Consider the following 26,308-nt stretch of genomic DNA (forward strand, 5'->3'; position numbering starts at 1 on the left):
TTCGGACACATTTTCTGTTTTTAAATCTGAAGAGTTGACGCTGAGCAGGGATTAATTAAACCAGAGAAGATTCATTTTGCGGTCGACTCTCTCCCTCATATGGGGTGCCCTTAATCCCTGCCCCCCAATGAGGACGACTATCGTGCTCTGCTCCCAACCTGATAAGGTGCCAAATGTGGGCACTATCCATCCTGGCAGAACCCGCCGCAAAGTGGGATTAACAAACGGGAGAGGGAGCTGCGAGGAGCTGAAGCTGTTGGAGGACTGAGACTGGGAGCCATTGGCGTTGTGCCGTTGTACTAATTAAAATTCGGCATTAATCCAGATGATTCAGCTGTCAACGGTGCCGTGGGATGTATCTCTGTGTCTGTGCCTCTGGAAATGGATGCGGAAGCCATCCGTAGTCGCGCGCGCGCCTCGTGTACGTGTGTAATTGACGTGTGGCCCGGAATATTAAGGAGAGGAAAATCCTGGATCCCCTCCTACACCTACAGCTACCTACCTACCTACCTACACTCGTCCGAAAAGAGGGCGGGAGTGGGCATGGTGAGGAACCTTATATAGTTCCATGCCTATACCCATTCTCGTCCTCGTTTTTGGCCATGCTGTGTAATTATTAAAACCAACAAATAACGTTCGTGCGGTCTGGTGGCGTGGATATTGGATGGACGCAATGGGAAAGGGATAGGGACAGGGACAGGGAGGACGAAGGACGAAGGATGCCCTGGCCATTGGTGGTTGGAGGTTAGTGGCTTAGCATAAAGCTGGAAAAATGACCAGCTACCCAGGATGGACTGACTCCCGGTCAACAATGGACCTGACTCAGCAGCCACCATTGATGGAGACTTGGCTTGGAAATAGCTAACAAAAAGAGGGTTATCCTTGGGCATTTATATTTAAATGTATAGAAAAATGCTCACATTAAGAGGAAAACACTTCAAAATCGAATATTTATAGATTTCTTTCTCTTGAATTTTATATAAACTTTAGATTCGAACTTTATTTCCTTGTTTGAACTAATACCTAACGTCTTTTGCTTGTTACCTTTCAATTTAAATTTTTCCAAAGGATATTTTGCCACTCAAATTCTCACTTTATAATTCCTGAACTCAAGAACTGCAATTAGCTGCAAGTCAATTCCATTTAGTTCTTAAGAACTTTCTTCAATATTTACTACTTACTCTTACCTTTTGCTGTTAAGTTTCGGATTTACTTGGCAAACTTTTGTTTCCTGTCAAAGATTTGTGCAAAAGTTTATGCCAAACTTTTGTGTTTTTGTTTTTTTCGTTGCCACTTGAAATATTTAAAAGCAAGCTCAAGGTTTTAGTGAAAGGCGAGGGATTTTCTCCGAGTGTGCTATGGCTGATGCCGGGTTTCCCCCTGTCCCAGCTTCCGGAGGAGCTGCTGCTGCCTCAGCAGCAAACAAAATGGAGCTTTGGGGGCTCCGGGTATGAGATGATGGGGTTATACTGATTGTTTAGGACAGGTCCTCGACAAACAAACGGGCATATCTGCATATAAGCCAGGCTGAGAGATGCGAATGGGGAACACTCTGGCCACGGGGCAAAAACTTTAACAAGCACTTAAGTATTAATCATGGAAATCAGAGGCAGATGCTCCCTCCCCCAAGTACCACCTCCTCCTCTCCAGGAGAACGATGTGCTATGTGGTTAGTGTGGGTGTGTGTGTTTGGGGGGCAAAGCCAAAGCCAAAGCTGGGACCCAAAGTTTGCCACGTTGGCTATCAATGTCACAGAAACGGAGCGCCTAATGAGGCATTAAACTTAACTGCTCAACTTTGCGCCTGTCGAGCGCTTATTAAATTTACCGTTTTATTGGTCCAACAACTTGGTGTTAAATATGGACCAACCGCCCCTCCTCACTCCCCCTCTCAATTTGTTGGTCAGTGGGCGTGGCCCTGGAAGGCGGTAACGGCAGCGACGGTCTTTAAGTGAAATCAGATTACGTTGTTTATCGTTCACTTGGTAACCAGGCGTGTGTCCTTTTTTGTGCTGCCTGGTTTTTCTCCGGAAAAATCTTCACCGCCCTCTTCTGCCTCTTCTGCCGGCCATCTGCCGCATTTAAATAGTTGCCAAGTTCAGCAAATTTTATTCGATGTAGTTAATTTCGTTTCTCTCTGGGCTCGAGGAAATTGTATTATCCATTTATTTAGTCAAATTCTGCTGCGGCTGCTGATGCCAGGGCGTGACTGTGTTTCCCTTTTTGCTTGGATTGGGTAGAGGAATGGTGTTTCGAACTCGCATTAACGCGTAGTTGGAAATTTTGGTGTGTAATTGGATTGCAAACTTCCGCCGAAATGGCCAAATACAATAATAAATTTTGCAGACAGACAAGTACGGAATCGGATTTTGCAATAGGCCCACAGTAATTGCCATTAAAGGGGTCACTCATTTGGACTAAGAAGCTCATGGTATTTATAGTCTCCTTGAATTGGAAATTTGACACAATGCTCCATTACTTTATTCGAGTTTAAGAGGGAAAATGTACAGATTTTTCTGAATTTTCCTATGATGAATTATGGATGAAGACAAAGGGTTTAATTTGTTGGAAAGTAGAGGAGAGGTCTGTGAAAACATTAAAATTCATTTTAAACTAGTAAAAGAAGTCATAGAGGGATTTCTGAAACCTTAAAGTTAGCAGATTTGTTGTATCCATATACTATACACCTGGAACTTTAAGGTTTTTATTGTTCTTCCTTTTTTAAATAGTTTAAAAATAAGTAATCTATATCAAAACTCTTTTAAAATAAATCCTGTAAACCATTGTTATTTACTTTCTCATACGTGGAACGTGCTCTTTAGTTTCCCCTTTAAGGATTTCGGCAATCCCTTGTTTTCCTCTAAAACAGACAAAACCCAATTGAATAGGTTTACCATTCGATATGGCTTGAAAATTGAATTGAAATCGGTTGCCATGTTTACTAAAGGATCAAAAGACCATCCTCAAGGATGCTCAACATTGGTATTTCCATTTCCCAATAGCAATAGCAAATCGCAAATCAAGGCGCACTAAATGTGATATCCTATCCAATCGTATATACCCGAAAAATGATTCGCTCCCCGGAATCCAACACGTCGAAAAATTATTGAATTGATGTTTCCCGATAAGCCCCCCCAAACTCGATTACCACCTGTCAATCCCCGAGAGCTCTGGAGAATGTTTTATCCCCCGCTCCCCCCAGTGCACCGTCCACAATCCACCCAATCATTCTCATATTCCTGTTTACACAGCTAACTGTGCCTGCCCACATAACCAGCTCTGGCTGCTCTCGAAAGTATTATGAAATATTTATGCACACGCCATTGCGGAAATTCACTCAAAAGGGTGAGTGCCAAATGCCGCCCAGAACGGAGTGGTGTATGTGAGGAAAACTCTCGGAATAGTTGCAGCTCGCTGGAAAAGCGGAAAATTGCAGAGAGCAATAAGCTATGGCAGTGCCTCCCAGCGAGAGTGAAAAGAGAGCTGGCTGCTCAGTTCAGTTCGGTTCGGTTCTGTTCTGTTTTGCGGTCGATGTCAGCAGCAATGTCTGTGGCGGAAATGAAACGTGCTGCTGCCTTTGCGAGTGTGTGTGTGTGTGTGTGTGTGTGCGGATCTAGGGGTGTAGAAGTGTAGGTGTGTGGGATGTAGCCTTGCGTGTGTGTGCGAGTGTGAGTGTGCTACGTGCCCGTGTTTGTGGCATTGAGTAATCATCAGCGTTGAAAATTGCGTTTTTTATGAGGCCAGTGGCTGTGGCTGCTGCTCCTGCTCCTGCTCCTGCAGCGGTGGCCAGGGATTGGGGATGAACCGGTGCCAGGATGGGGGAAGTTCCAGCACAGGGGTTTGTGTGTGTGTGTGTGTGTGTGGAAAAGGTGTTGGGGCATTGAGCCAATGTGCTGGCGGTGCGTTAGCTGTACTTAGCTTATATGTAAATGTACACTCGGATCTAAATTGCAAGCCATTAACTTTGGGGGTTTCTTTTGGAAAGTCTTAAAAACATCCTTAAATTTATACCCTAGAAAAATTGGAGAACTTTTCTTCTCAAAATAGTACATCCCTAAATTTATACCCAAAAAAGTGTTAGATAACTTTTTTGGGGGGTTCAGTTTTGTATAATTTAATATTTAAAACACTCCTATTCATCATTCCCTATTTATTCCTTGGAAAATCAACTCCCCTTTGAAGACAAATTTTCTTAAAAAGCTTATGTTAATCGTATAAGAAAAATCTTAGTTGATTATCCAAAAAATAGCATAAATTGTACCATACTGCATCGGCTTATACAAAAAAAAATCCCTTATTTTGGTTCTCTACTAAAAAACAATATATGAAATGTTTAAAACCGAAATCTAAGTTAGCTAAAAGCTATCTTTTTTTCTTAAGAATCCATACTGTTAACCCCTAAACCTACCAATTTTGGGCTCATCATTTTGAAATAAAACAATCTAAAATTGAGATCTATCCATCAAACATATTTAAAAGACATTTTACAGCCCTCATATATGCAATCTAGATATTGTTTTTGATCAGTGTAAATTTGTATATCCTGTATATCCTGGCTGTCTGCGTGTGTGTGTGTGTGTGTGTGCCTGTGAGTGGCACAAGTGTCACGGCATGCCATCGCAGTAAAATCCTTTTTTATGGCCTAGCCCAATGCCTCGACATCAGCATCAGCATGAGCTTCAGCTTCAGTTTCAGGACTCACTCCTTCTTTCGTCGACATTCCTTCGCCAGGATATTGCTCGAGAGAGAGAGAAAAAAAAGGACAAGGGCAAGGGAAAAATAAATTTCGCAACATATTCAAAGTGTTATTAAACATAATTTATTAAAACCGAAATTGTATAAAGTCTCGGGCCATGCCGCCCATAAATTGTTGAGATTTTTGTCGTGGCTGGGTTATCCCTGGTTATCCATGGGGTCACGGGGTCATGTGCGTGCCCTCGTTTGTGGCTGTCGCCGCTTTTAACGGCTTTTCGGAAATGGGCGTTCCATACTCTCTTCCATACTCCCAACAAGCCATGTGTTTTTTATCCAGCTCGTTTGTGTGTGTGCTTTTTTGTGTCGCCTCCTTTGGCAGGAGCAACAAATGTCGCACAGTTAATGTTGTAAACAAGTTGTGCTCTGTGGTCGGGTGGCAGCTCGTTTTCGGGCGGAGGGGGGAGAGCTTATGATGTATGTGGCAGGCGTGGCAAATCGGAAATTTAATTTCCCGGCCAAACGAGCCCTGGCCACATTCTGGCCCCGATCCTGGTCCGAGCTCATAACGGCCAGCTTAATTGCTGGCCATAATTTAGGCTAACCCTTATGCCTAAGTCCTAGCATGTGTTTGAATCTAAATTATTTCCCTCTCAACACATTTCACTTCCTGGTAATGCAAAAACGGGTTGACCTTCTCTATTTTTATGATCAAATAAATAATGGGGGGATCTTCTTCAGAGCAATATATTACTTGTATAATATTCAGTAAACTCCTTTTATTTGAAATTTAAAAAAAGTAATTTGGTGTTTCTTGCAGGCTCTGCTCCATAGCCATGATGTGGTGGCCCGGGATGTCTATGGGGAGGAGGCGCTGCGCGTCACACCGCCCCCCATGGTCCCGTACCTCAATGGGGACGAACTGGACAATGTCGAGGGCGGTGAGCTGCAGCATGTGACCCGGGTGCGATTGGTGCAGTTCCAAAAGAACACGGACGAGCCCATGGTGAGCTTGGAAGCAAGGGAATAAGCTGCCCTAGAAACGGCCAGCCTAAAACCCATCATCTCCATCTCTAATCTCCCTTTTGCAGGGCATCACGCTGAAGATGACCGAGGACGGGCGCTGCATTGTGGCCAGGATTATGCACGGCGGTATGATTCACCGCCAGGCCACGCTGCACGTGGGCGATGAGATACGGGAGATCAACGGCCAGCCGGTGCAGCATCAGTCGGTTGGCCAATTGCAACGAATGCTGGTGAGGCAGCCAATCAATCTGGCTTCTATGCCAATCCCCAATCCCCAAACCCTATTCCCCCCCTCTGGCTTTTGTTCCCTTTTGCTAATTGACTGTGTCCTGCATTAATCCCTTTTGTTGCAGCGCGAGGCACGCGGTTCTGTTACCTTCAAGATAGTTCCTTCGTACCGCAGCGCTCCGCCCCCCTGCGAGGTAAGTTAATCCAGTTTAAGTTTGCTTACTTTGTAGGCTCATTGTATATTGTGTATACTACATATCTTGTAGCTTGGTTTAAGTCTGACTAATCACCCTACTTATCACACAGAAACTAATATACTACCATGGCCTTGTCCTGTTCCATTTCATATGAGTTATGCAGTCCATTCAATTACTGTTTTGCTGGAATTAATGGCCACTAATTTGTCAGTCAAGTTGAGAGGTCCAGAAGAGGCCTTAACATATGCTATATTTTTTTTGTTTATTACGAATATTTATTAAAGAAGCAATGTAGGGATTACATTTTGTAAATTTAACTAAGAAACATGTAGTAAACATGTTTCTACAGGGAATATGTATTCCTATTCAATACATGTTGTAATTCCCTTTAGATAAATTATCATAATTACTAATTAACTTCCCTGACTTGCATAATCGTTCAATAAATGTATATATTATCCCTCACAAAGACAACACTTAATCCCCTTCAAATTTTCATCTAAACTGCTCTCCTCGAACCTCCCAAGCGCACTTTAACCTAAATACCTTTGGTATTATGTCATTAAGTTCAATGAATTGGAATGCGCCGCTTTGTTTATCAATTTGGCGAAATCAAAATATCAATGAGGATTAATTATAGGGCCATGAGGGAGAAATAGAGAGAGGTACACCCTCTACTACTCCACCCACATATGTATTTCCATATCAAAATCAAAACAATGAGGAGCCGAAAGCGGCTTTCAGCTCAGTCAGTCGAGTGCATTGTGCACAAATTAATATTTGGTCGGAAAGAAATGGGTTTTGTGTTTGCAGGCATGTAATATTTATGGCCAGACTCATAGGTATCTGCGGGATGGGATGGTATGGAGAGGCATCCTGCAGTTTTAGCTATAATCCATTATGCAATTATTTCGCAGTGCATTAACATAACTCCACACTCTCTCTCTCTCTCAATCTGTTCCTTCCTTCCGTTGTATCCTTTTTCCCCTCACTCATGCCACCATGCAGCTTTTCAGGATCAGACCCGCTCCGGTGCTCGTAAGTATATCCCTCCCCTAACAATAGGCACGTAATCACGCACACACACCGCACACACACCACACACACTCGCAGGAGATTACTTTTACTCGAACTCACACAACAAACAGGCAGTAGATGTGCATATTCATTAACCGTCAGACCAGTCAAAAGGCACAACTCATAGCTCACAGCCCGCACAGGAGCCGTAAATTTGTCTAATTTATGTTCATCAGTTAGCAGCAGCAGCAGCAACAGCACTGATGTGGCAAGCACAGGATGCGAGAATGCCACAATTATGAGCCAAAGTTTGCAACACATGGCCAAATCCTAATTTACACAAAAAGCTCAAACCTCAACAAACGTTTCCCAAATTAATATTTGCACTTAATATTTGAGCATTTTTATTGTTTTGGCAAACAAAAGTGACACAAAAGCAAATTAGTTGAAGTCTCTTAATTTGTCTAAAAAGTTGTTATTTAATAAACAATTTTAAACAATTTACTGTGCCATGCAGGCTTACAAAGTAGGTTTTTGTGGTAAAAGTGTGAGCTCAGTAGTTAGAAAAGTTAAATTAAATGTTACCCAAAGGGCTTTGAAAGTCAGCTTATAACAAAATTGTAGTGGCTTTTATTAAATGTATACCATTTTCCATATATGCTAAAGAATATTATATAATTTAGCATTTCCTAGTATAAAAATATCAAATTCTATTAAGAAACTGTATATTGCAGTCGTTATTTCTCATAACAAACCACCAAATTATACAGATTTTTCTCTATAAACCCTTTGGAATACTAAAATCTTGTTTCAATTTTAATTAAACTGCTTCAAATCCTTTCTATAAGTATAGAAATCTTTCAGGATATCTAACATTTAGCCTCATCTGCTTGCCACAGTTACTGGTTTTAACTGAATTTGTTGTTTTCTGTGTCTGCTTTTGACATGCAAATGAATTTTGTATATAATTCGCGAAGCCGAAACCCATTTTGCTGAGGCAGCCGCCACTCAGATGCAGTCTCAGCAGAATATAACACAAAAAAAAAAGAAAGATAGATAGTAAATGAAAATGAAAAGGGAAAACCAAATCATTGACAGACAAGCAAAACTATTTCCAGATTTCAACAGAGTTTTCCACGTTCTTTTTCTTGCTTTTTCCTGCAGATTTTCGTGCGCGCACAATTTGATTATAATCCGCTGGATGATGAGCTTATACCCTGCGCCCAGGCGGGCATATCGTTCCAAGTGGGCGACATACTGCAGGTACTGCTGGGTACATCCGATTGCGATTGGAATCGTGTCATTAATATATCTGTTTTTCCCCTATAGATAATTAGCAAGGATGACCATCACTGGTGGCAGGCACGACTGGATACGGTGGGCGGTTCGGCGGGACTGATACCGTCGCCGGAGCTGCAGGAGTGGCGGATTGCCTGCCAGACGGTCGACAAGACCAAGCAGGAGCAGGGTGAGTACCGGGGTAGAGGCATTGGCAAGGCGTCTCGAAGCAAAACCTATCCGTGTTCTCTATGTGTAATTGGATGCTCGATATAATCAAAACCAATCGTATGCTATATGAATAATTGTACTTATATTGGAAGTGTATGACGAACTCGTAGTTACTCGAAAAGAAAATGAGGGAAAGCGCGCCCTATCTCTCTATCTGCTCTCTCTCTACGTCTCTTTTATACACCACACACACACACACACCCACTGACACCCCCATCTGTACACTAAACACCCAGAGAGTTGCATGCCCCAAAAGAAAAAAATATGTAGTCAAAAGAAAATACCTTTTCAAATTAACCCAAACAAAAAAAGTAAAGAAGTGAAAGCCACCAAAAACGCTGCCAAATTTCAAGCAGAGATAACCAAGAGACTCAACCCCATTGCACACCTGTACAAAACTCTTATACTTAGTTGCTAACCATGATTCTCGCATCTCGAAAATCCAATAACCAATAACCGAAACCAAGAAATCGCTATAAACTGTGTATGTATGATAATGTATAATGCAGGAGAACCGGGTGCTGGATGTTCCGCTCACGCAGATGGGTGTGATGGATCAGCAGGTAGTTACCATATAACCAAAACCCAACCAACCAACAAACCACCACACACCACACCACACCAAACTAACCTCCGCAAGGAGAGCCGCCAAGACTCGTCTTTTAACGTTTCTTCTTGAGTTCCTGTTATGCCACAAACAATGCCACACTTACCACCCCGTACTAAACAGCAGAATTTCTATCGATAGAGCATAAAGTTGTATAAAGAATTCAGCCCAATATCCCACAACCCGAACCCTGACACCCACCCAAGTTCCAAAGTTGTAGCTTTCTGTAGACGGCACCACCACTAAGCCTCCAAGGAAACCGAGTAGAACCACCTCTCATGATCACGTTCGCCATCCGCCAAGAAGTTTTAGATGCACCTGAGACATTGTTGTACCAAAGAGAATATAACAAAAAGATTCAGCTATGAAATTTAGTTTAAAAGCTGTGCATCTTATTGTTATATTTTAGTTGTACTTTATATTCTCCCCCGTATTGAACCCCGCTTATAAACCCCACTCTTTGAGAGACTTAGACAGCCCCAAAAATAAACACTCAACAGATACTCACACCGTTTACACCATTGCACGTTAGGCTGGCTTAAAGAACACATCGCATATTCAATTTTAATGAAGGCCTAGGACAGGCAGGAATCCGGACCACGAAAGAACCAAAAAAGGAAATTGATTTATTCAGGACCATTGTTGTATCAATCATCTAAAAGGATTTATCATAAACTCATCCAATAAGCAGAATCGTGCTTGCTTTGTGCTCGACTTTATCTCTAATGCCTGCTCTACAGCATGTTTGTGTCTGCTCTATAAGCATGTGGCTCTTAACCTACTCAGCTCTACAACATATCTTTCTATCTATCTATCTGCCTTCCTCCTTCCAAAAACGAAACAATTTAATAATATTTGGTTTCCATTATAACCAACAGTTAACTGCTCCATCTTTGGGCGCAAGAAGAAGCAATGCCGGGACAAATACCTGGCCAAGCACAACGCCATCTTCGACACGCTCGATGTGGTCACGTACGAGGAGGTTGTCAAGGTGCCAGGTGGGTTCACCAGCTAGCCAAGGACGTGAATCCTTGCTTATGTTTACAATTCCTTTGTTTGCTCCTCTCTTTTGCAGTTGGTGATCCGAACTTCCAGAGGAAGACATTGGTGCTATTGGGTGCTCATGGGGTGGGCAGGCGGCACATCAAGAACACCTTGATATCAAAGTATCCCGACAAGTACGCCTATCCCATTCCCCGTAAGTTTCAAAAACAAAAATAATAGACAAGTATTTGCTAAAGGATGCTTAGATTATCTATGACGCTCTTTAGAAACGCAAAATCATCGCTCAATTACTTGAATTAATGATGCATAAATCGTTATATCCAGTTTGTATTCCATAAAAGTTAAATCACCATAAATTTCGTGCTAGATATGAGAATAAGCCATTATTTTCTCTTAGAAGATACATATAAAATTAACACGTTACGCGTTCTACAGTCAGCTCGCTTTTTTAAAGCCCTCAATTGATTTATGAACCTTTGACATTGTATTTTTACTCTCATAAGTCAAGAATTTATGCCTAAGCTTGTGTATTTAAAGTAAAAAAAAAAAACATAGAGATTTATGGCAAAGGTATTATAATTTTAGTCAGAAGCTTGTTACACATTGAAGGAATCATTTCCGAGCCTATAAATCATATATATTCTTAATCAGAATTAGCAGGCGAATTTATCTAGATAAGTTCGGTCAAAAAATAAATTTTCAAAAATTTTTTCAATTTTTGATAAAAAAGACAAGGGGTTACATAGTTAAAATTGGAAAAAATTGACAAAATTTTAATTTCTTTAAATCATAAATTGAGTATGCAGACTTATTAACCTAATAAAAACTAACATAGGAATGGTTTCTGAATTAAAATTAATCAGTTTTTAGCAAAGTTATGAGTTTTTTAAATTTTGGTTTGCCGAAAAATTTGTAATATAAAAATATCAATAAGTACTGGTACAACGAATGCTATTTTGATAAGCCTAGTAATAATAGATTCCGGATTTAATCCTATAATTCAATTGCAAAATGCAGGATTATATAAACTTTGGTTTCCCAAAACTAGTTTCCCTTCTTGTTAAATTGAAATGTAGCTTAAAATATAGATACAGTACCTACATATATGAGAATATGTCCTCTATCTTCCCTGCAATATATGCTACCAAAGACTGACCCATAATGTCCACCTTTCCTCTCCTTTCCAGATACAACGAGACCTGCCAAACCCGAGGAGGAGAACGGACGCAGCTATTACTTTGTCTCGCACGACGAAATGATGGCGGACATCGGTGCGAATGAGTACTTGGAATATGGTAAGCCGACGTCCTTCCAATATATCCCAGTCTCCATGCTTAACCAAGCCCCTTCTAATTGCTATAGGCACTCATGAGGATGCGATGTACGGCACCAAGTTGGACACCATTCGGCGTATTCACACCGAAGGAAAGATGGCCATATTGGATGTGGAACCGCAGGCGCTAAAGATACTCCGCACCGCCGAGTTTACGCCCTATGTCGTCTTTATAGCGGCGCCCTCGCTGCAAAATATTGCGGATGTAAGAAACTGTGGATTGAGGATAAACGAAACCATTCTAATTGCTTCCTTTTGACCCTTCCCGTTGACAGTACGATGGCAGCCTGGAGCGGCTGGCCAAGGAGTCGGAGATGCTGCGCCAGCTATATGGGCACTTCTTTGACCTGACGATTGTGAACAACGACATCAGCGAGACGATTGCCACGCTGGAGACGGCCATCGAGCGGGTGCACACCACCCCGCAGTGGGTGCCCGTATCCTGGCTCTACTGACAAGACAGTGAGCTGGAATGCCCCGATTGCCTCGAGGGCTGTGACTGCGAGTGGGATGCCTATACGCAGGCCTCCAACGTGGCGCTCTACTGAAGCGAAAGCGGAAGCGGAAGCGGAAGCAAGCAACACATCACCACAACACACACACACACACACCATTAAAGTATTACCAAGGCACAAACAACAGCAACAACAGAAGCAAACAGTAAAAGCAACCACTACGAGAGGACACAGTGAGGATGGTGGAAGGACTGGAGGATTGGAAGGTCGCAAAGATCACAAGATCGGATTAAGAATAGAAGGCGCCAGGCGCCGAGCTATATAATTTAAGTGTAAAAGGGTATTATGGGAACTGCGGTCGCAAAGAAGTGTTAATTGTCAAACAACCAATTGTATTGCCTCCTTTTTGTGTGTTTTAGCCCTACGTTTATTTTGTATTATTATTAACGTATTTTCTGTTTACAACCATTCCATGTTCAGTTTTGTTATTCTTTAAGTATTATCATTGTTTGTTGTATTTGTTTTTTTTTTTATTCAGCATTTAGTCAGAGAGAACAGCATTAAACGCTTATGTAAATCATGCACTTGTTAGTGTCTAAGTTAACTGGAGCCCAAGCACTCCAAAATTATTTTTACTCAGCGATTATTTCCGGCAAGAGTCTGGTGAGAAGGGCGGGGGCGTTGAGAGAGTTAGTAAATTATAGCGAAAACTACGTAATTAAATATAATTAAACATAGACACAAGGAGACATACATACAACCAGAACACGGAGAGCAGAAGGTAATAAGCGAATTATGATGTGAGCAATTTCAAGTGTTTCAAGCCAAGTAAGAACTAATTAATTACACACGAGGGAAGATCAAGTAATGACAGTGGTTAAGGTCGTAAAGTGCACGTTTTAAATGCAATAAACATAACGAAAAGGGGAAAAAGAAAAACAGAAAAAAAAAACAGCAAATGCAAATGCAAACCAAAAAAATAAAGAAATTAATTCCAATCGCAACACTTACACCACTCACACACCACACTCACACGAAGGAGAATGGAAAACCATATATAATAATAACAAAATACCAAATTGTTGACGTTTAATTGAATTCAATGGGAAATGAGTAAGCCACACACAACCAAAAAATGCAATCAAACATAATAAACAAAAAAAAACTAAGAAGAAAAGTATAAAAAAAAACAATAATAATAATTGCAGCAGCGTTTAATTCAAGCAAAAGCAAAGTAAACAAATGGAAAAACATAGAGTGAGCACAAAAACAAAAACAAAAAACAAAAGACACATACTAACTGCAATTACGAATTAAAATAATTAGCAAAAAGGAACCGAGAGTAAGAGGAGATGGCAGGTCAACGCGAACAAAGCATAAACACGTATAAATATATAACAAAAGCAAAGGAGAACACAAGAGAGAGAAGAAAGAAAGTAGGAAAATGAGAAAATATGTATACACACACATATATATATTTTTCGAACAACTCAAACTCAGGTTGGATACATTGAAAATCAGTCAGTTCAATAAGATTAATATAGCGGAGCGCTTCCTTTTAACCCACAGCCAAACCGAAACACTAAGAAAATATAATGAGAAAATAAAAACGAAAAACGAAAAACGTGAACCTAAACTAACGAAAGAATGACCCAAAACCGAATCGAATGAGATCCTTGAGTCGCTTTTGAATTGATTTTGAATTGAATTGAATCGTACACCCACACAGGCCCAGTAACCACCCAAGAGCAGCAGCTTCAAATTTTCGAGATACTTTACAATGACTGTCTTTAGCAATCAAGCAAACTAGATCAAGGATCCAAATCCAGCGCTCAGTAATTTCGCTTTTCTCCCCTCTCCACTGTGTGTAGAGACGTTGTCCCCCGGCTAGAGATATACCCTTTTCACAACATATAGCTTTCCCTGATTTAGAGCTTCTGGATGGTATTGAGAGTCCCCCCAACTAATGGGGACTTTTTCGAATCGAATAGAGATCGCACTTGATATCGAACTTAGCATTAAAAAACACACACACTTAATACACATTTGTAAACACGTGCCACGGTTCTCCAGCAGTCTCAAAGCCCAACCACAAACCACACTCGACCCACTTGAATTTCCCAACCGCACCCACAAGAACACACTCGTATATCCAGAAGAATTCTATGGTTTCAAAATGGTTGAACAATTTTGCATAGAGTATTATCGTTAGGCGCTGGGCTATAACTTTTTGGTTCTGAGCAGCACAGGAGCAGGCAATGCAAAATCATAGAAGTATCCCAGAGACAACCGAACCTACCCGAAAATACTGAAGAACTAACTACCTACCCACAAACAACCACAAAAAACCAAACAGCCGAGTGGCCAAATTAACTAAGTATTATTACCTTAAAGCGAAGCGAGAAGAAACCTTATAAGGAAACAACCTGGAGACGAGACGGATGTACATATGTATGTACATTTTGAGGCTCCGGAAAAACACCAAAAGTGAGGAAGATGAAATGATTTAGGAGAGAATGCTCAAATCAAAATCTAATATTTTATGCTATTAACAATGATTAGGAACGATTGATGGGACAGGAATATATAGGATTGAATGTTTAGGATTGGGGGAAACCGAATCGAAGGGCATCCCGAGAATGAGCTAGGATTTCAAAGGATTCGTTTCGTTTCGTTTTCATATTTTTATTTGATCCTTTTTTCTTAGCCGATGCGAGCAAATTGTAGCTGTACTCTAAGAATAATTTCACACTAAGATTAAGTAAAAATTTATTGTTGATATTACATAAAAGAAATGAAAATGAAAAGAGACGAGCACACATGCATGAATTAGAATTTTTCTCTAATTTCATAAGTTAATGATGATGATGATACGGTAATGTCGATGATCGTGAAGATGAGTTGAAAGATGCTTATGATCTCCAAAATGTCAATATGTGTAGAATTGACGCGATTTGAGCTAATTGAGTGAATTGTTATTAAAATAATAAATGAAATGAATGGGTCGATCGATCGAGGGTTTAGACCCGAATCGATCGATTGGGGCGCAGCGCAGAAGGTCGCTGAGAGTTAGTAAATATCATTTAAAATAAATGATAAAAATGGCAGTATATATACATAGTTTAAACATGGGATTAATAATAATAAATTAAAGCGGAAACAACAAAAACCGAATGAGAAAGACGAAGACGATGAACGGGAATGCGAATTAAATAAAAACGAGTAAACACTGAAATACCGAATTTTAAATACATAAGTTTTGAATCATGATACAAGCAGCAAAGAAAGCAAAGCAAAAACCCACACAGAAACCGAAAACAAAATTAATAAAAAGAACTTCTATATATAAAACACAACAACAAAAAACAAAATAAAAACAAGAGAAAGAAATATACGAGAGATACAATTTCAACTTTAGCTTTTGCAATGATTTTCGGAAGTTCCCCCACACGTCCGCTCGACTCAAAATTCAGAACCTTTTGGAGTTCTTAGAAAGCCAGCTACGATTCTTTCGAAGAAATGCTCAATGGACAGCCGGTTGGGGAGTCAAGGCGATGTGACAAGCGGATGCCCTGCAGCCATGGCTACCAACCGACCAGATACAGATACATTTGTCATATCCAAAAAGCTTCTAATTGAAACATTATACACGAACTTCAAGCGCTCAAAGCTTGACCCAAATTTGTTTGCATGTTTTTCAAGGTAATGCGAATTTGATACTTTCGTTTTTGTTTCTGTTTTTCGTCCAAGTTTTTGTCTTATTATTTCTCTTTGGCTCTGGTCCCAAAAGTTTTTGATTACAAAACACTGTCTGTGCTTGGTTCTATTGAAGTCTTGCGCAAGCCTCCTGGCCGGGCCGGGCCGGGCCAACTGCAATCATTTCAAGCTGCTCCAAGCCCTTTCCCCCTGCTGACTAGTTGGGAGTGGAAGCAACGCTGCGACGTGCCGGGAAATATTAATAAGCGGAAAAGCTGTCCCCCAGCGGCAGCAGATGTCAGCATAGATATTTGTGCCAGGCCATTAGCATTAGCATTAACCATAACCATCACATCACCGTTGGATTGGAGGAGTAGAACTCGTGCTGGCCGCCGCCAGACAGTCATTGAACTGCAAATGCCGGTGGCTGCTTTCGCTGCAACATTTACACGGCAAATAACAATGATTAGCCTTCTAAAAAGAAAATGGCCAAGTTCTGGGAATAATGGATTCTATTATCCATATTAAAATTGTGAGGCTGTCTCGGTAAGATAATTTAATCTTATAATGGTTTTTCCTTTATAAGCTCAAAAAGAAAATGTTCAGTTCAAAAAATTTTTTTGAAATGTTAATATGGAGTTTTGGAATCAATTTCAATCTAATATCAATATCTTTATAAATGAAACATTTTTTTGATACTTTTTAAAGAACTCTTCCTATATTTTTCAATATTTAAAGAGATCTCTTCTTAAAAGTTTGATGATATTTTAACCTGTAGGTGCTCCTATTATAACTAGACCCTCCAAACTTGACTTATTTATGTTGCTTTGCATAATCTACCTTTCCATTCTGCGGCAGTAAAGCTAAACTCATTTGAAACTAATAACTTCCCACAGAAATGATCTACAAAACTAGTTTTAATTTTGTTAGCGTGTACTCGACTTACTCTAGCAACATGTTGCTGGTGTGGTGCAGCATATATTGGCTGTTGCCGCTGCACTATGGGACAATCGCTCACCTTTTATGGGCAAAACATATTCTTTTTTAATTAGAATGTGAATTTTAAAAGTTGGCACTAAATTTTAAAAGATTTGGAATTCTAATTATTGAAGAAGAGGATTCTATAGAACCGAATATAAAAGGAAACTAACTTCGTGAAGCCAATGTTTGTTTCTGAGAACCAGTTTGCGATTGGACCATAAGATCGAATGGAAAATCGATCATAACTAAGACAAAAATACATTAATTTCAAATCGGAAATCACTCTTATGTTAGTTTTTATAAGGTTAATAAATCTGCATATTCAATTTAAAATTTAAAAAAAATTTAAATTTTTGGAAATTTTTAAAAATTTTAACGATGTAACCCCTATAAAATTTGAACAAATTGGTTAAAAATTTTTTCTGCCAGAATCACGCTAAATCGACTCGGCTGTTGATGCTGATCAAGAAAATATATGATTTATAGGGTCGGAAATGATTTCTTCACTGCTTTCGAAGCTCCTAACTAAAAATATAATACCCTTTAAAAAGGTAAGACTACTTTGAATACAATTGTATTATTTTTATTATCTACTTCCCAGAAGTATGTATATAACCTGATCTTCATATTATTATCCTAAACTTTATTAGGAAAAGAACCCAAAATAATAACCTTATTTTAAAGTCATTATTTAAGGCCACAAAAAGTATTAACTGACCCCATAGTGCGCTGCCCGCTGCTGATCGTTGGCTGGTTCTCTCCGGCGATCGAGTTTTGGTAGCTGGGTTGTCAGTTTGGTTTTGAAACTGCGCTCTGGAAGTTGTGCTGCTCGCGTTTGGAGTGTAAGTGTTGTGCCGCATTCGGATTCGGATTCGGATTCCGGCTTTTTAATTGCAATTGAAGGCACGTCGCGAGAGTGTCTGTGCCTGTGCCTGGGACTGTGACTGTGACTGGGTACTTGACTCGACTGTCACCCTGTCTGTCTGTCTGTCTGTCTGTCCGGTGTGTGTGTGCTCTGTGCTCAGTGCTCTGTGTGTGTTGTTGCCGAAACCCGCGCGAATGTAATCCGATATCTCCGTCTGTCCCGATCTATTGATAGAGCCGCTGCTGGCTTATCACTCGAGGGCGCCAAGCGTAGAATCTCGACCCCTGACCCACAAAAACAATAATAAAAAACCGTAAAGACCGCCGACTTAACGATGTGCCGCTCAAGCAATAAGCGGAGAGCAGACCGCCTTGTGCAATGGCCCCCGGGTATCAGAGCGATAAGGCTAACCAGTGGCAAACCACTCTAGAGTTCGGATTAGTCTCCGCCTCCCGCCAATCGCCTTACGCCTCCTCCTGGGACTGAGCTTCTTCAGCTTAAGACCCGCTTCTGGCCGCTGGTTACGTCAATTCCGATCCGCGTTTCGTGTTCTCGGTCAGGTAAAATAATCAAAGAAAAAAATATAAATAGCAGCAGCAACAGCAGCGTCACCTCAGCGTCAGTCGGTCGAGTCAAGACAACTTTTGTTTAACACCGCTCAAGGAAACAACGCATACGGAGCAAGCATAAAATTAAGCGCGATATAAACTGCAGACCTTATGCCCCGAGTCGGTGGCGGTGATGGTGCCGGTGCCCTTCGTCCGGCTTCACTCCAGGCCCAGACCACAAAAGAGCACATAAAATGCGCATAAAGAATCTCCAATTGAGTGAGCTTCGTCGCAGTGAAATACAGGCAGAAAAATGCCATGGTTTTTGAAGATACATATTTGTTTTTTTTTTATAAGGTGATACATAAACTTCAAATATGTCAAAGTTATTTATGAGCGAACAAGAAAAGATGAACAGCTTAATTGAATTAAAGGAACAAATAGGAAATCGATCATTACTAAGCATAAAAGTAGATAAGATCTTAAATAAGTTTTGCTAGCCTTTTCCTATTCACAAATTGTTCAGAAAAAAAGGTAAACAAAGGCAGCTTTACAACTTTCCAACTGTCAAAATTAGAAGCCACAAGAGTGGATCATATTCTTTAAGTGGCTCTCCCGCTCTTAGGTTCCACTTTACAGGTTGATGAAAACAGATATTTAGGGAGAAGAGAAGGGGAAGGGGGTATGGATTTGCAAAGTCATAGAAAGCATAGATAGAAATAAATACTTCTGTTTCACTCACCCATTTACATTTGTTGTTGCTGCAGATCGATCCAAACGGTGAATTTGTAGATAACACGAAACTAAAACCCTTCTTAATAGAAGGTACAGCACTCTTCTAAACATTGTCTTTGCCATGGAAACGAAAACAATATTAACTCGTTACAAATTACGCACTGATCTTGGCTTTGTTGGCCTCCGTTGTGGGGCCAACTAAGTAAAAGGCTGTTCTTGGCCAAGGCCTTTACTTTACTAATACTTTTCACTACATTTTAATTTAAATAACTCTTTTGGCAACTGTCTTTGCTTTTACGTTGTTAGTTTTGCACTTTTTTTTTCACCGATCTACTTAATTACTCCACTTCGGCCGTCGATTTGGAAAGAACTGATTTCCAATGGTCAGCGGAAGAAGTTTCGGGAGAGGTCGCTCTGTGATAATGGAAGGCGAGAAGCTGTCCACTTCCATAAAGCTTTCAGTTTCGACCTAAACCTGGAAATACGATGCAATTCGCTTGCACTTGAACTTATTTTTCCTAGTTGGTCAAATGGTTGGTCAATATGCTAAATTAAAAGGAAATATTAAATAAGTTTGAATTGGTTGTTGTTTAATAAAAAGGGTTATATTTGTAAAATGATGATTGATTTAAAATGAAAAAAAATGTTATCCCGAATATTTTTTTAAAATATATAAATAGTTAATGGATAGAAATGTATCTTATGTGTGAGAAAATACTTATAAAGAACGATTAGGTATATTTTTTCTGAGTGCATGGGGAGTCACAGCTGAACGAATTGATTTCTCAGCTACCTTTGCTTCAGAGTCCGAGTGCGCGCATTGAATTTTTGATTCAATTCGTCTTCTTCATCTCGAACTCCGGTTCGCGGCTTCGCGTCTTTATTTTGGGTCTTTTGCACAAGGTTATGCGTCCGCTATTGTAAATACCCCCCGCCACCGAAAACTAACTATCATTATGTCACATAACGTATGCCATTCAAGTGGGACGCGCGGATTTCAGAGCTCTAGCTCGAGTTGCGGTTACTTTGACGTTTCTATGTGATTTTTATTTTTTTTTTCACGGAGCCATAAGCTCATTAAGGGGTATTTAAGTATAGAATTTGACAAACCCCAAGCAGTGGCAGTGGAGGTTTCAACCTTCCCGCAGAACTCATAAAATAAAATATATATAAAAAAAAACCCTTGGCAATCTCACAAGTTCATCATTTGGGGCCAAGCTTGGTGTGATAATCGCACTGCTCTGACCACTGATAATGGTGTTTGGCGACTATTTATTTATATATAATATATTTATAAACTGTATGTACAATCAAGTAAGCATTTCCTGGTGTCAGGCTCGTGGTACTTATTATTAGACACACATAATCGTGAGGCAAGGAGAGAAGACCACAGATTTTTTCTTTGTTCCATTTCCATTCAGGGGTAATACCATTACCGGCAATTTTCCCGTCATTCTTCCTGATGCTTTTCATGTTTTTAGTTGTTGGTTTTTTTTTCTGGCCAAGTTAAGCTTCGCCTAGATTTTATGGTTCACGTAAATTGTTAACAATTTGAGTGTCATCATGGCTGTTTTTCGACGGCTACCGTTTCGCGCTTGACTGCTCGCGACAGGTGTGACTCACTAACGCGGCTAACACCCCGGCTAACCTCTGTGCTTTTTGGACCGTCAAAAACACGTCGATGTGCTGCTGATAACGACTGGTATTAAAAACGCTTAGAATGCGTCGCTTTGGGCCAATTTCTGGTACTCCATTACGGCTGCTTCCTCGCCGGCCATAATCTGGCTTAATCTTGGCCAGCTAACGGACAACCGGTCTTCCGAGGCGAGTGGGCCAACAAGAAAAACAAAAAACGCTTACGAGGCATGCAAAATGTTTTTAGGAAATAATTTGCAAGTCAAACCGATGGCCGATATGTTTTCGCTGCTGCCGAACCAATTTTGTTGGCTTTACTTTGTGGCTACATATATTTTTTTATGGCCAAAGCCCGAGCTAGAGATGGAGAGACGTAGCCTGAGGCTAATTGCAGCCACTTAAGGTGACTCTGATCGGAGCAGAGCCACGGCTCATCGTTGACAGGTGGCCTCTCCACTCGACTCCGCTCCACTCTACTCCACTCTGGTCTGGTCTACTCCACGGAACTCCGAGCTGAACCAAGCTCAGGCGGTTCAAGTTCAGCGCTACTGAAGGTTCACGGTCAATTAGAGATCGCATATATTATCGCCTCGGTTATAGTATATGTAAAGTCGAGTGGAAAAGCAAACACGACGGCCCTGCAATTATGGCCAGTTATCTTATGCAGTTAATCCTCCGTTTAGCAACTATTTTATATACAGTTTAGTTGCTTTTTAATTATAATAATATTAATAAAAGCCTAGAAAGAAAGAAAACAAATTGAGATCAAGACAAACACAAAACTAGTTTGTCACCGATTCCTACGTAATAGTATAATTGAGAATCACTTAGTTAGTCACTAGAATACATTTATTTTAAATATCTGTTTCAGACTTTTGTTTATTTTATTTGAAAAGTTTCTCAGAAACCATTGAAGTTTTGATGACTTCAATTAGCGAATGCAGTTAATTGGTTTACATACTAACTTGGTTTTTGAAATCTTAAGAAATTTAAGGTTTATTTAGAATATAATTGTACAATCCATTTAGGAGTATTTATTATTATTATTCAAGTTAGGAATAACTTATAGAAAACCACTATATAACATCCTGTATTCCCATTTCCAGTACTTACCTTGCATGCTGAGCGATGAGCCCGCGGAAGAGCCTTTTTTGGCTGCTGACGTTGGCGCTCCTGGTGGTCGGAGGAGGTCGCGAATCCCAGCTGCGGATTGGCAAGGCCATCAATATATTCCTGCGCTATGGATACCTAAGCATATCGATGCGGGTAATACCTCTAAATGATAATGTTGAATCAGAACGATGGGTCTTCAAGGAGCCCACCAGGAACATTTACAGGGTAAGTTGCCCCGTGTGCCTTTATTAATAAATAAAATATTAGAAGATTTGTTGTGTCAACACTTAATTATTAAGTATTTTCACATTCCAAGTGTACATTAAGCCGAGCTCAAGCACCCTGGAATTATACTTAAAGCTATTATTTAGCACACAGAGAGCATCGCATTTCTCAAAGTAGTACTTCTATTAACCTTTGTACAAACTTGAAGCATTTTTTAAAACGTATAATTAGTGATGTGATTTTCCGGACCAAAGCATGAGCTTTTGTTGTAAATTATATTTATTTTTATTACGTTTTTATGCCGCATTTTTTTTAATATTTATTTATTTATAATTGGGCTGTTATGGTAAATCCAAGTACCATTTGTAAATTAGTTTCAATTATCTTTTAAAGCTTCAGCTACTAAATTTAATTGAAGCTTCATAAAAACCACTTATGAAAGTGGATTAAATTTATAACAATAAAAAAAGCTTCGTGAAGTCGAAGTTAGCATACCCTTTCAGTTTGCATTTGGACCAGGATACCAAAATTTCAATTGATCATAACTCGACCAAAAATGCATTCATTTTGATTCGGAAAGCAGTTTTTTGTTAGTTTTTATTAAATTAATAAAACTGTATACTGAGTTTTGAAATTTAAAAAATTAAATTTTTTGTCAAATTTTGCTAATTTTAACGATGTAACCCCTTATAAAATTTAGAAATTTTGAAACATTTTCAAAAATTATAGTTTTCCGCCGGACAAGGCTTAATCGACTCAGCTGTTGATGCTGATCAAGAATATATATGATTTATGGGGTCGGAAATGACTCCTTCACTAATTTTTAGGCTACTGACTAAAAATATAATACCCTGCATTTGGTATACAAAATTGTAATGTATTCTTAATAAAAACTATTTAAAAAGTTATTGCATAAATAAATATGTTCTTATTTTCATTACAGAACCTGAGTGGCCTGGCGGAGAGCCATGAGGACACCACACCGGGCATCTTCCATGGTGACTTCCATATGGAGTTCTGCGAGAACCGGCGGCAGTTGTTCCAGGCCTACTTCCGGGACTTCTCCATCGAGCGGATGGACAAGCCCTGGGAAGCATTCACCGGCGGCTGGTTTCCAGACAATGCGGCCAAGAAGCTGGGCATCAACACTTCCTTCATCCAGGGGGATTACTCGTACGTCCTGGTGCGAGTAGTGCGGTTCCGGGAGACGGGTCGCCTGAATGCCGAGATCCCGGTGCACCAGCAACTGGAGCCGGATGTTAGGTCGCGGATGGAGCAGCTGGAGATAGGAAACATAACTTCTGCCGTGCGTTTCATGGACGCGGTGGGCACTCACTATGTGAACTCCTATACCACGGGCAACTCCCTGTACCAGGTGTTCGTTTACAGCAGGAAGAACTACCGCATGATCAAGGATCGGATCAAGAGCAAGGGTTTGAACGGTCTGTCCAAGCTGGATCTATACAACTACTTTGCGCCCTGGTTTGCCGAGCATCTTGGCCAGATCCGGTCGGCCAGTGCCAACGCCACCGTGGAGCGTTGGGCGAAAAGGAAGCTGCAGTACGAGTACTATGTGGTCAAGTATGTCACTCTGCTGAAGCTTCATGGGAACAGCACGTTGCTCCGCTCGCTGGATGCGCTGCTGGGCAACGATGCCATCCTCCAGCTCGATCTCAAGTCGCTGAATCCCGTCTTCCGGGAGCAGCCCGAGAAGGAGAGCTGGTTCCACGAGGTCCTCGACAACAATATGAAGCTCTGGGAGCTCAATATGCCGCAGAGTCATCCCAGCCGGTAGTCGCACAGGAAAATACTCATATCTACGATGTTTTTCAACTCAAAAGGTACTTATTTTCGTATCCTTTAAAGAGTCGTAGTTTTACTGTGCGATATGTCTGGCCGCCAAGGATCAAAAGTTCCTAGATGAGTAGTTGTAGTTAGGTCCTCTAGTGCGTAGTTACTGTTCTGCCTGTGATAGTTTTAGGTAGTTTAATTGAATCCAGATCTATAGTAACAACACATCTGACTTGCATTTTAGCCAACTAGCCCGTAAGATCGCCTTATTGCTGTACTAGTTTTCATACGCTAATTATACTGATCAAAGTCGAAAATATGTCGTTTAATTTATTTTCTACTGGGAAGCGTATATATAATGTTATCTGATTGAGCTCACTTTCAACTTCACTTTTAATAAATAATTCATTTGCGAATTTAAATAATATATGAAGTGGGAAACATGAAAGTACAGACCTATGGTTCCAATTTGTTGTGTTTAAAATTGTTTTTGCTTATATTTATTTTTTTTATTATGTATACACTCACGTCAAAGAGGTTCAATCTTTAAATCTCTTACGTGAAACCGTTACTTTTTTGCTCCATACGTAGTTTGGTTACGTTCTTGTTCGCTTAAGTGTGACCAGCTGTTGTGGAATCCGCTCTCCCATACCAATTTTCAGTATTATCAACGGACTTTATGGTGGGCACATTACCAACTAAACGTGACAAGAACTTCAAAACACAATCGTTGAGTTCCGTAAAATTGTTTTAAAATGGAAACCTTTAATAATTGCGCTGGTTTCTGTCCATCCTGTGGCTCTATTCTGCCCCCGCTACAGGTCAAAGGCAACGTCATCTGCTACAACTGCAAGGAGGAGTTCCTGCCGGATGGTAACGACGAATTCAATCCATATTCGCACATTTTCCCAAAACTGATCAATTTTCAACAGTTTACAGCGGCGAGAAGTCAGAGTTCACCATCCATTTTAACACTTACGATCCCAGCAAGGTGTTTAACCGAACCAAGCGCGAGTCCGAGTCCTCGGAGGCAGATGGCCCGGTGGTGGAGCGAAAGTGTCCCAAGTGCAACCACGACAAGATGTCCTACGCCACCCTGCAGCTACGATCGGCGGATGAAGGGCAGACGGTGTTCTTTACGTGTCTGAAGTGCAAGTAAGTGTTATCAGAATATATTTCCAACCATTTTCTATGATTAAGTTTGTTTATTTTTCAATTTTGCAGATTCAAAGAATCGGAGAACTCTTAGATGCTAACACTACCTCTGTATATAGACTTAACAACTAGTGGAAATAATCGTGTTCGACAGCCTGAAAATATAGAATATACATTTGTTAATACCACCGGTTATTCCAACTTGTCAATCAAACCTACCTCGCTGGCTTTGAGGCGGTTCTTGGGATTGTAAACAACCAGGTTTGAGACTAGATTGATTTCCACCGCGTGTGTGCAGCTGGGAAATAGGTTATCCCAGTGAATGCCCACGGAGCTGGGAAAGCTAATTAAGGATATGGTTAAATTATGCTTAGTACTCAAGATTCAGCTTCAAAACTCACCGTATTTTACTGTAGTCTGGCAGGGAAGTCAGCTCTGGCCACTGATTTAGCCGGGGACTGCCCAGAGTACGTATGATGATGGCCAACTGCTCGATGTCGGTGGTCCCAGCGAACAGTGGCACTCCCCGGAGCATCTCCGCCACAACACAACCTGTATCATAATCAGCAGAATCAAGATATATCTTAAAAATAAAGCTATACCAAAAGAAAAGCTCACCTGCTGCCCACATGTCCACCCCAGTGCCGTATTTCTGGCTGCCCCAGAGGATTTCTGGGGCTCGATACCAGCGAGTGGACACCTGCGGCGAGTAGAGCCGCGCCTCCTCCTCAGGAAAGTAGAGACGGGCCAGGCCAAAGTCAGCGATCTTAAGCATATCGGTGTCGCTAATTAGCAGGTTGGCTGGTTTTATGTCCCGGTGCATCAGACCTGCCTCGTGGAGGTAGGCGATGCCCTTGAACATTTGATGTGCGAACTTGCGCACCTGCTGACGACTTAGGGGATTTACCTCGCTCTTGAGGCGACTGTACAGGGTATCCGGCTGATACTCCAGCACCAAGGAGAGGCCAGTCAGGTCGGGGTATATCTCAATGATGTCTAGAATCTATAATTACAAGGGTAATAAGTGGAATTTCTAATATTTACCAGGACAACTCACATATTCCGACTTGCAGAGCTGCAGGGTCTTGATCTCCCGCAAGGTATTTAGAGCTATATTACCGAACTTGTTCTTGAGGGCCACCTTTTTGATGGCCACCTCCTTGTTGCGCTGCAAATCGATGGCCTTAAAAACGCAGCCATGGACACCCTCGCCGATTTTCTCGAGCATTTTATAGCGACTTGGCGCATAGTCCTCCATCGTGACCACCACTGACAATTTTCAATTTGGTAATTGCCCCGACGAGTTGTCCATTTTTTCCGACTCTCCGTCGTCCGTGGTAACGGTCACAACAAATACGCTGCGTGGCCAGCTGACGGACGGAGCCACCACCTGTTGCGGCGGCATGTTTACAAACGCCAACGTTCCGGGTATGTGTCCCGGGGGTGGGTTCCGGAAAGCCTAGGCCAAGGCGGAGCTGTCACAGCTTTCGCGGCAA

General features: G+C 41.0%; 4 protein-coding genes and 1 long non-coding RNA gene across 30 annotated transcripts in view; 3 read left to right on the top strand and 2 right to left on the bottom strand.

Moving 5' to 3' along the window:
• Window positions 1–15,480, top strand: part of CASK (peripheral plasma membrane protein CASK) — a 47,016-nt gene extending 31,536 nt beyond the window's left edge. For 7 of the 24 annotated variants that reach the window (XM_086839519.1, XM_020962006.2, XM_086839520.1 and 4 more), the window contains 10 exons: window positions 5,512–5,697; window positions 5,783–5,947; window positions 6,071–6,139; window positions 8,324–8,422; window positions 8,489–8,627; window positions 10,154–10,273; window positions 10,351–10,473; window positions 11,468–11,575; window positions 11,643–11,818; window positions 11,889–15,480. In XM_086839519.1, coding sequence (XP_086695645.1) covers window positions 5,512–5,697; window positions 5,783–5,947; window positions 6,071–6,139; window positions 8,324–8,422; window positions 8,489–8,627; window positions 10,154–10,273; window positions 10,351–10,473; window positions 11,468–11,575; window positions 11,643–11,818; window positions 11,889–12,068 — 1,365 coding nt within the window. In that variant the 3' untranslated portion in view covers window positions 12,069–15,480. Of the gene's footprint in view, window positions 1–5,511; window positions 5,698–5,782; window positions 5,948–6,070; window positions 6,140–7,150; window positions 7,181–8,323; window positions 8,628–9,177; window positions 9,232–10,153; window positions 10,274–10,350; window positions 10,474–11,467; window positions 11,576–11,642; window positions 11,819–11,888 lie in introns of those variants that run through there. The other 17 variants (XM_020962002.2, XM_020962003.2, XM_020962010.2 and 14 more) reach the window with 4 other exon arrangements.
• LOC110191235 (uncharacterized) overlaps window positions 1–19,028 on the bottom strand; it is a 42,151-nt gene extending 23,123 nt beyond the window's left edge. Inside the window, exon 1 of the long non-coding RNA XR_002320025.2 lies at window positions 18,901–19,028. This is a non-coding gene — a long non-coding RNA (uncharacterized LOC110191235). The remainder of the gene's footprint in view (window positions 1–18,900) is intronic.
• Window positions 17,520–23,974, top strand: tsl (membrane-attack complex domain containing protein torso-like). 3 transcript variants are annotated; one of them, XM_020962013.2, is made up of 3 exons: window positions 17,520–17,587; window positions 21,635–21,866; window positions 22,810–23,974. In XM_020962013.2, the coding sequence occupies exons 2-3, from the start codon at window positions 21,657–21,659 to the stop codon at window positions 23,659–23,661; spliced, it is 1,062 nt and encodes a 353-aa protein (XP_020817672.1). In that variant the 5' UTR covers window positions 17,520–17,587; window positions 21,635–21,656; the 3' UTR covers window positions 23,662–23,974. The 3 variants fall into 3 exon arrangements, with proteins under 3 accessions (XP_020817672.1, XP_086695648.1, XP_086695647.1); XM_086839522.1 differs by having other exon boundaries at window positions 17,526–18,515; XM_086839521.1 differs by lacking the exon at window positions 17,520–17,587 and adding an exon at window positions 17,635–18,170.
• Window positions 23,975–24,311: 337 nt separating this feature from the next.
• On the top strand, window positions 24,312–25,007 carry Polr1H (RNA polymerase I subunit RpI12). Its single transcript, XM_020961913.2, has 3 exons — window positions 24,312–24,530; window positions 24,590–24,812; window positions 24,882–25,007. The coding sequence occupies exons 1-3, from the start codon at window positions 24,413–24,415 to the stop codon at window positions 24,904–24,906; spliced, it is 366 nt and encodes a 121-aa protein (XP_020817572.1). The 5' UTR covers window positions 24,312–24,412; the 3' UTR covers window positions 24,907–25,007.
• LOC110191155 (cyclin-dependent kinase 20) lies at window positions 24,941–26,273 on the bottom strand. The gene is made up of 4 exons (XM_086839827.1): window positions 25,870–26,273; window positions 25,214–25,815; window positions 25,032–25,155; window positions 24,941–24,967 (listed from the first exon to the last, which is right to left on the bottom strand). Exons 1-4 carry the CDS (start codon window positions 26,068–26,070, stop codon window positions 24,941–24,943), a joined length of 954 nt encoding a protein of 317 aa, XP_086695953.1. The 5' UTR covers window positions 26,071–26,273.
• Window positions 26,274–26,308: the final 35 nt, after the last annotated feature.

Source organism: Drosophila serrata, unplaced genomic scaffold, assembly GCF_035046125.1.
Source record: "Drosophila serrata isolate PLE 108 unplaced genomic scaffold, ASM3504612v1 contig_376, whole genome shotgun sequence".
Taxonomy (NCBI): domain Eukaryota; kingdom Metazoa; phylum Arthropoda; class Insecta; order Diptera; family Drosophilidae; genus Drosophila; species Drosophila serrata.

Excerpts from the sequence above, each read along its gene's own strand:
- tsl (XM_020962013.2), top strand. The coding sequence starts at position 21,657 with ATGAGCCCGCGGAAGAGCCTTTTTTGGCTGCTGACGTTGGCGCTCCTG. Across the intron at positions 21,867-22,809 it reads CCACCAGGAACATTTACAGG|AACCTGAGTGGCCTGGCGGA; the intron begins GTAAGTTGCCCC and ends TTTTCATTACAG.
- Polr1H (XM_020961913.2), top strand. The coding sequence starts at position 24,413 with ATGGAAACCTTTAATAATTGCGCTGGTTTCTGTCCATCCTGTGGCTCT. Across the intron at positions 24,531-24,589 it reads GGAGGAGTTCCTGCCGGATG|TTTACAGCGGCGAGAAGTCA; the intron begins GTAACGACGAAT and ends AATTTTCAACAG. Across the intron at positions 24,813-24,881 it reads TTTACGTGTCTGAAGTGCAA|ATTCAAAGAATCGGAGAACT; the intron begins GTAAGTGTTATC and ends TCAATTTTGCAG.
- LOC110191155 (XM_086839827.1), bottom strand. The coding sequence starts at position 26,070 with ATGGAGGACTATGCGCCAAGTCGCTATAAAATGCTCGAGAAAATCGGC. Across the intron at positions 25,156-25,213 it reads CCAGACTACAGTAAAATACG|CTTTCCCAGCTCCGTGGGCA; the intron begins GTGAGTTTTGAA and ends ATCCTTAATTAG. Across the intron at positions 24,968-25,031 it reads ACCGCCTCAAAGCCAGCGAG|GCTGTCGAACACGATTATTT; the intron begins GTAGGTTTGATT and ends CTATATTTTCAG.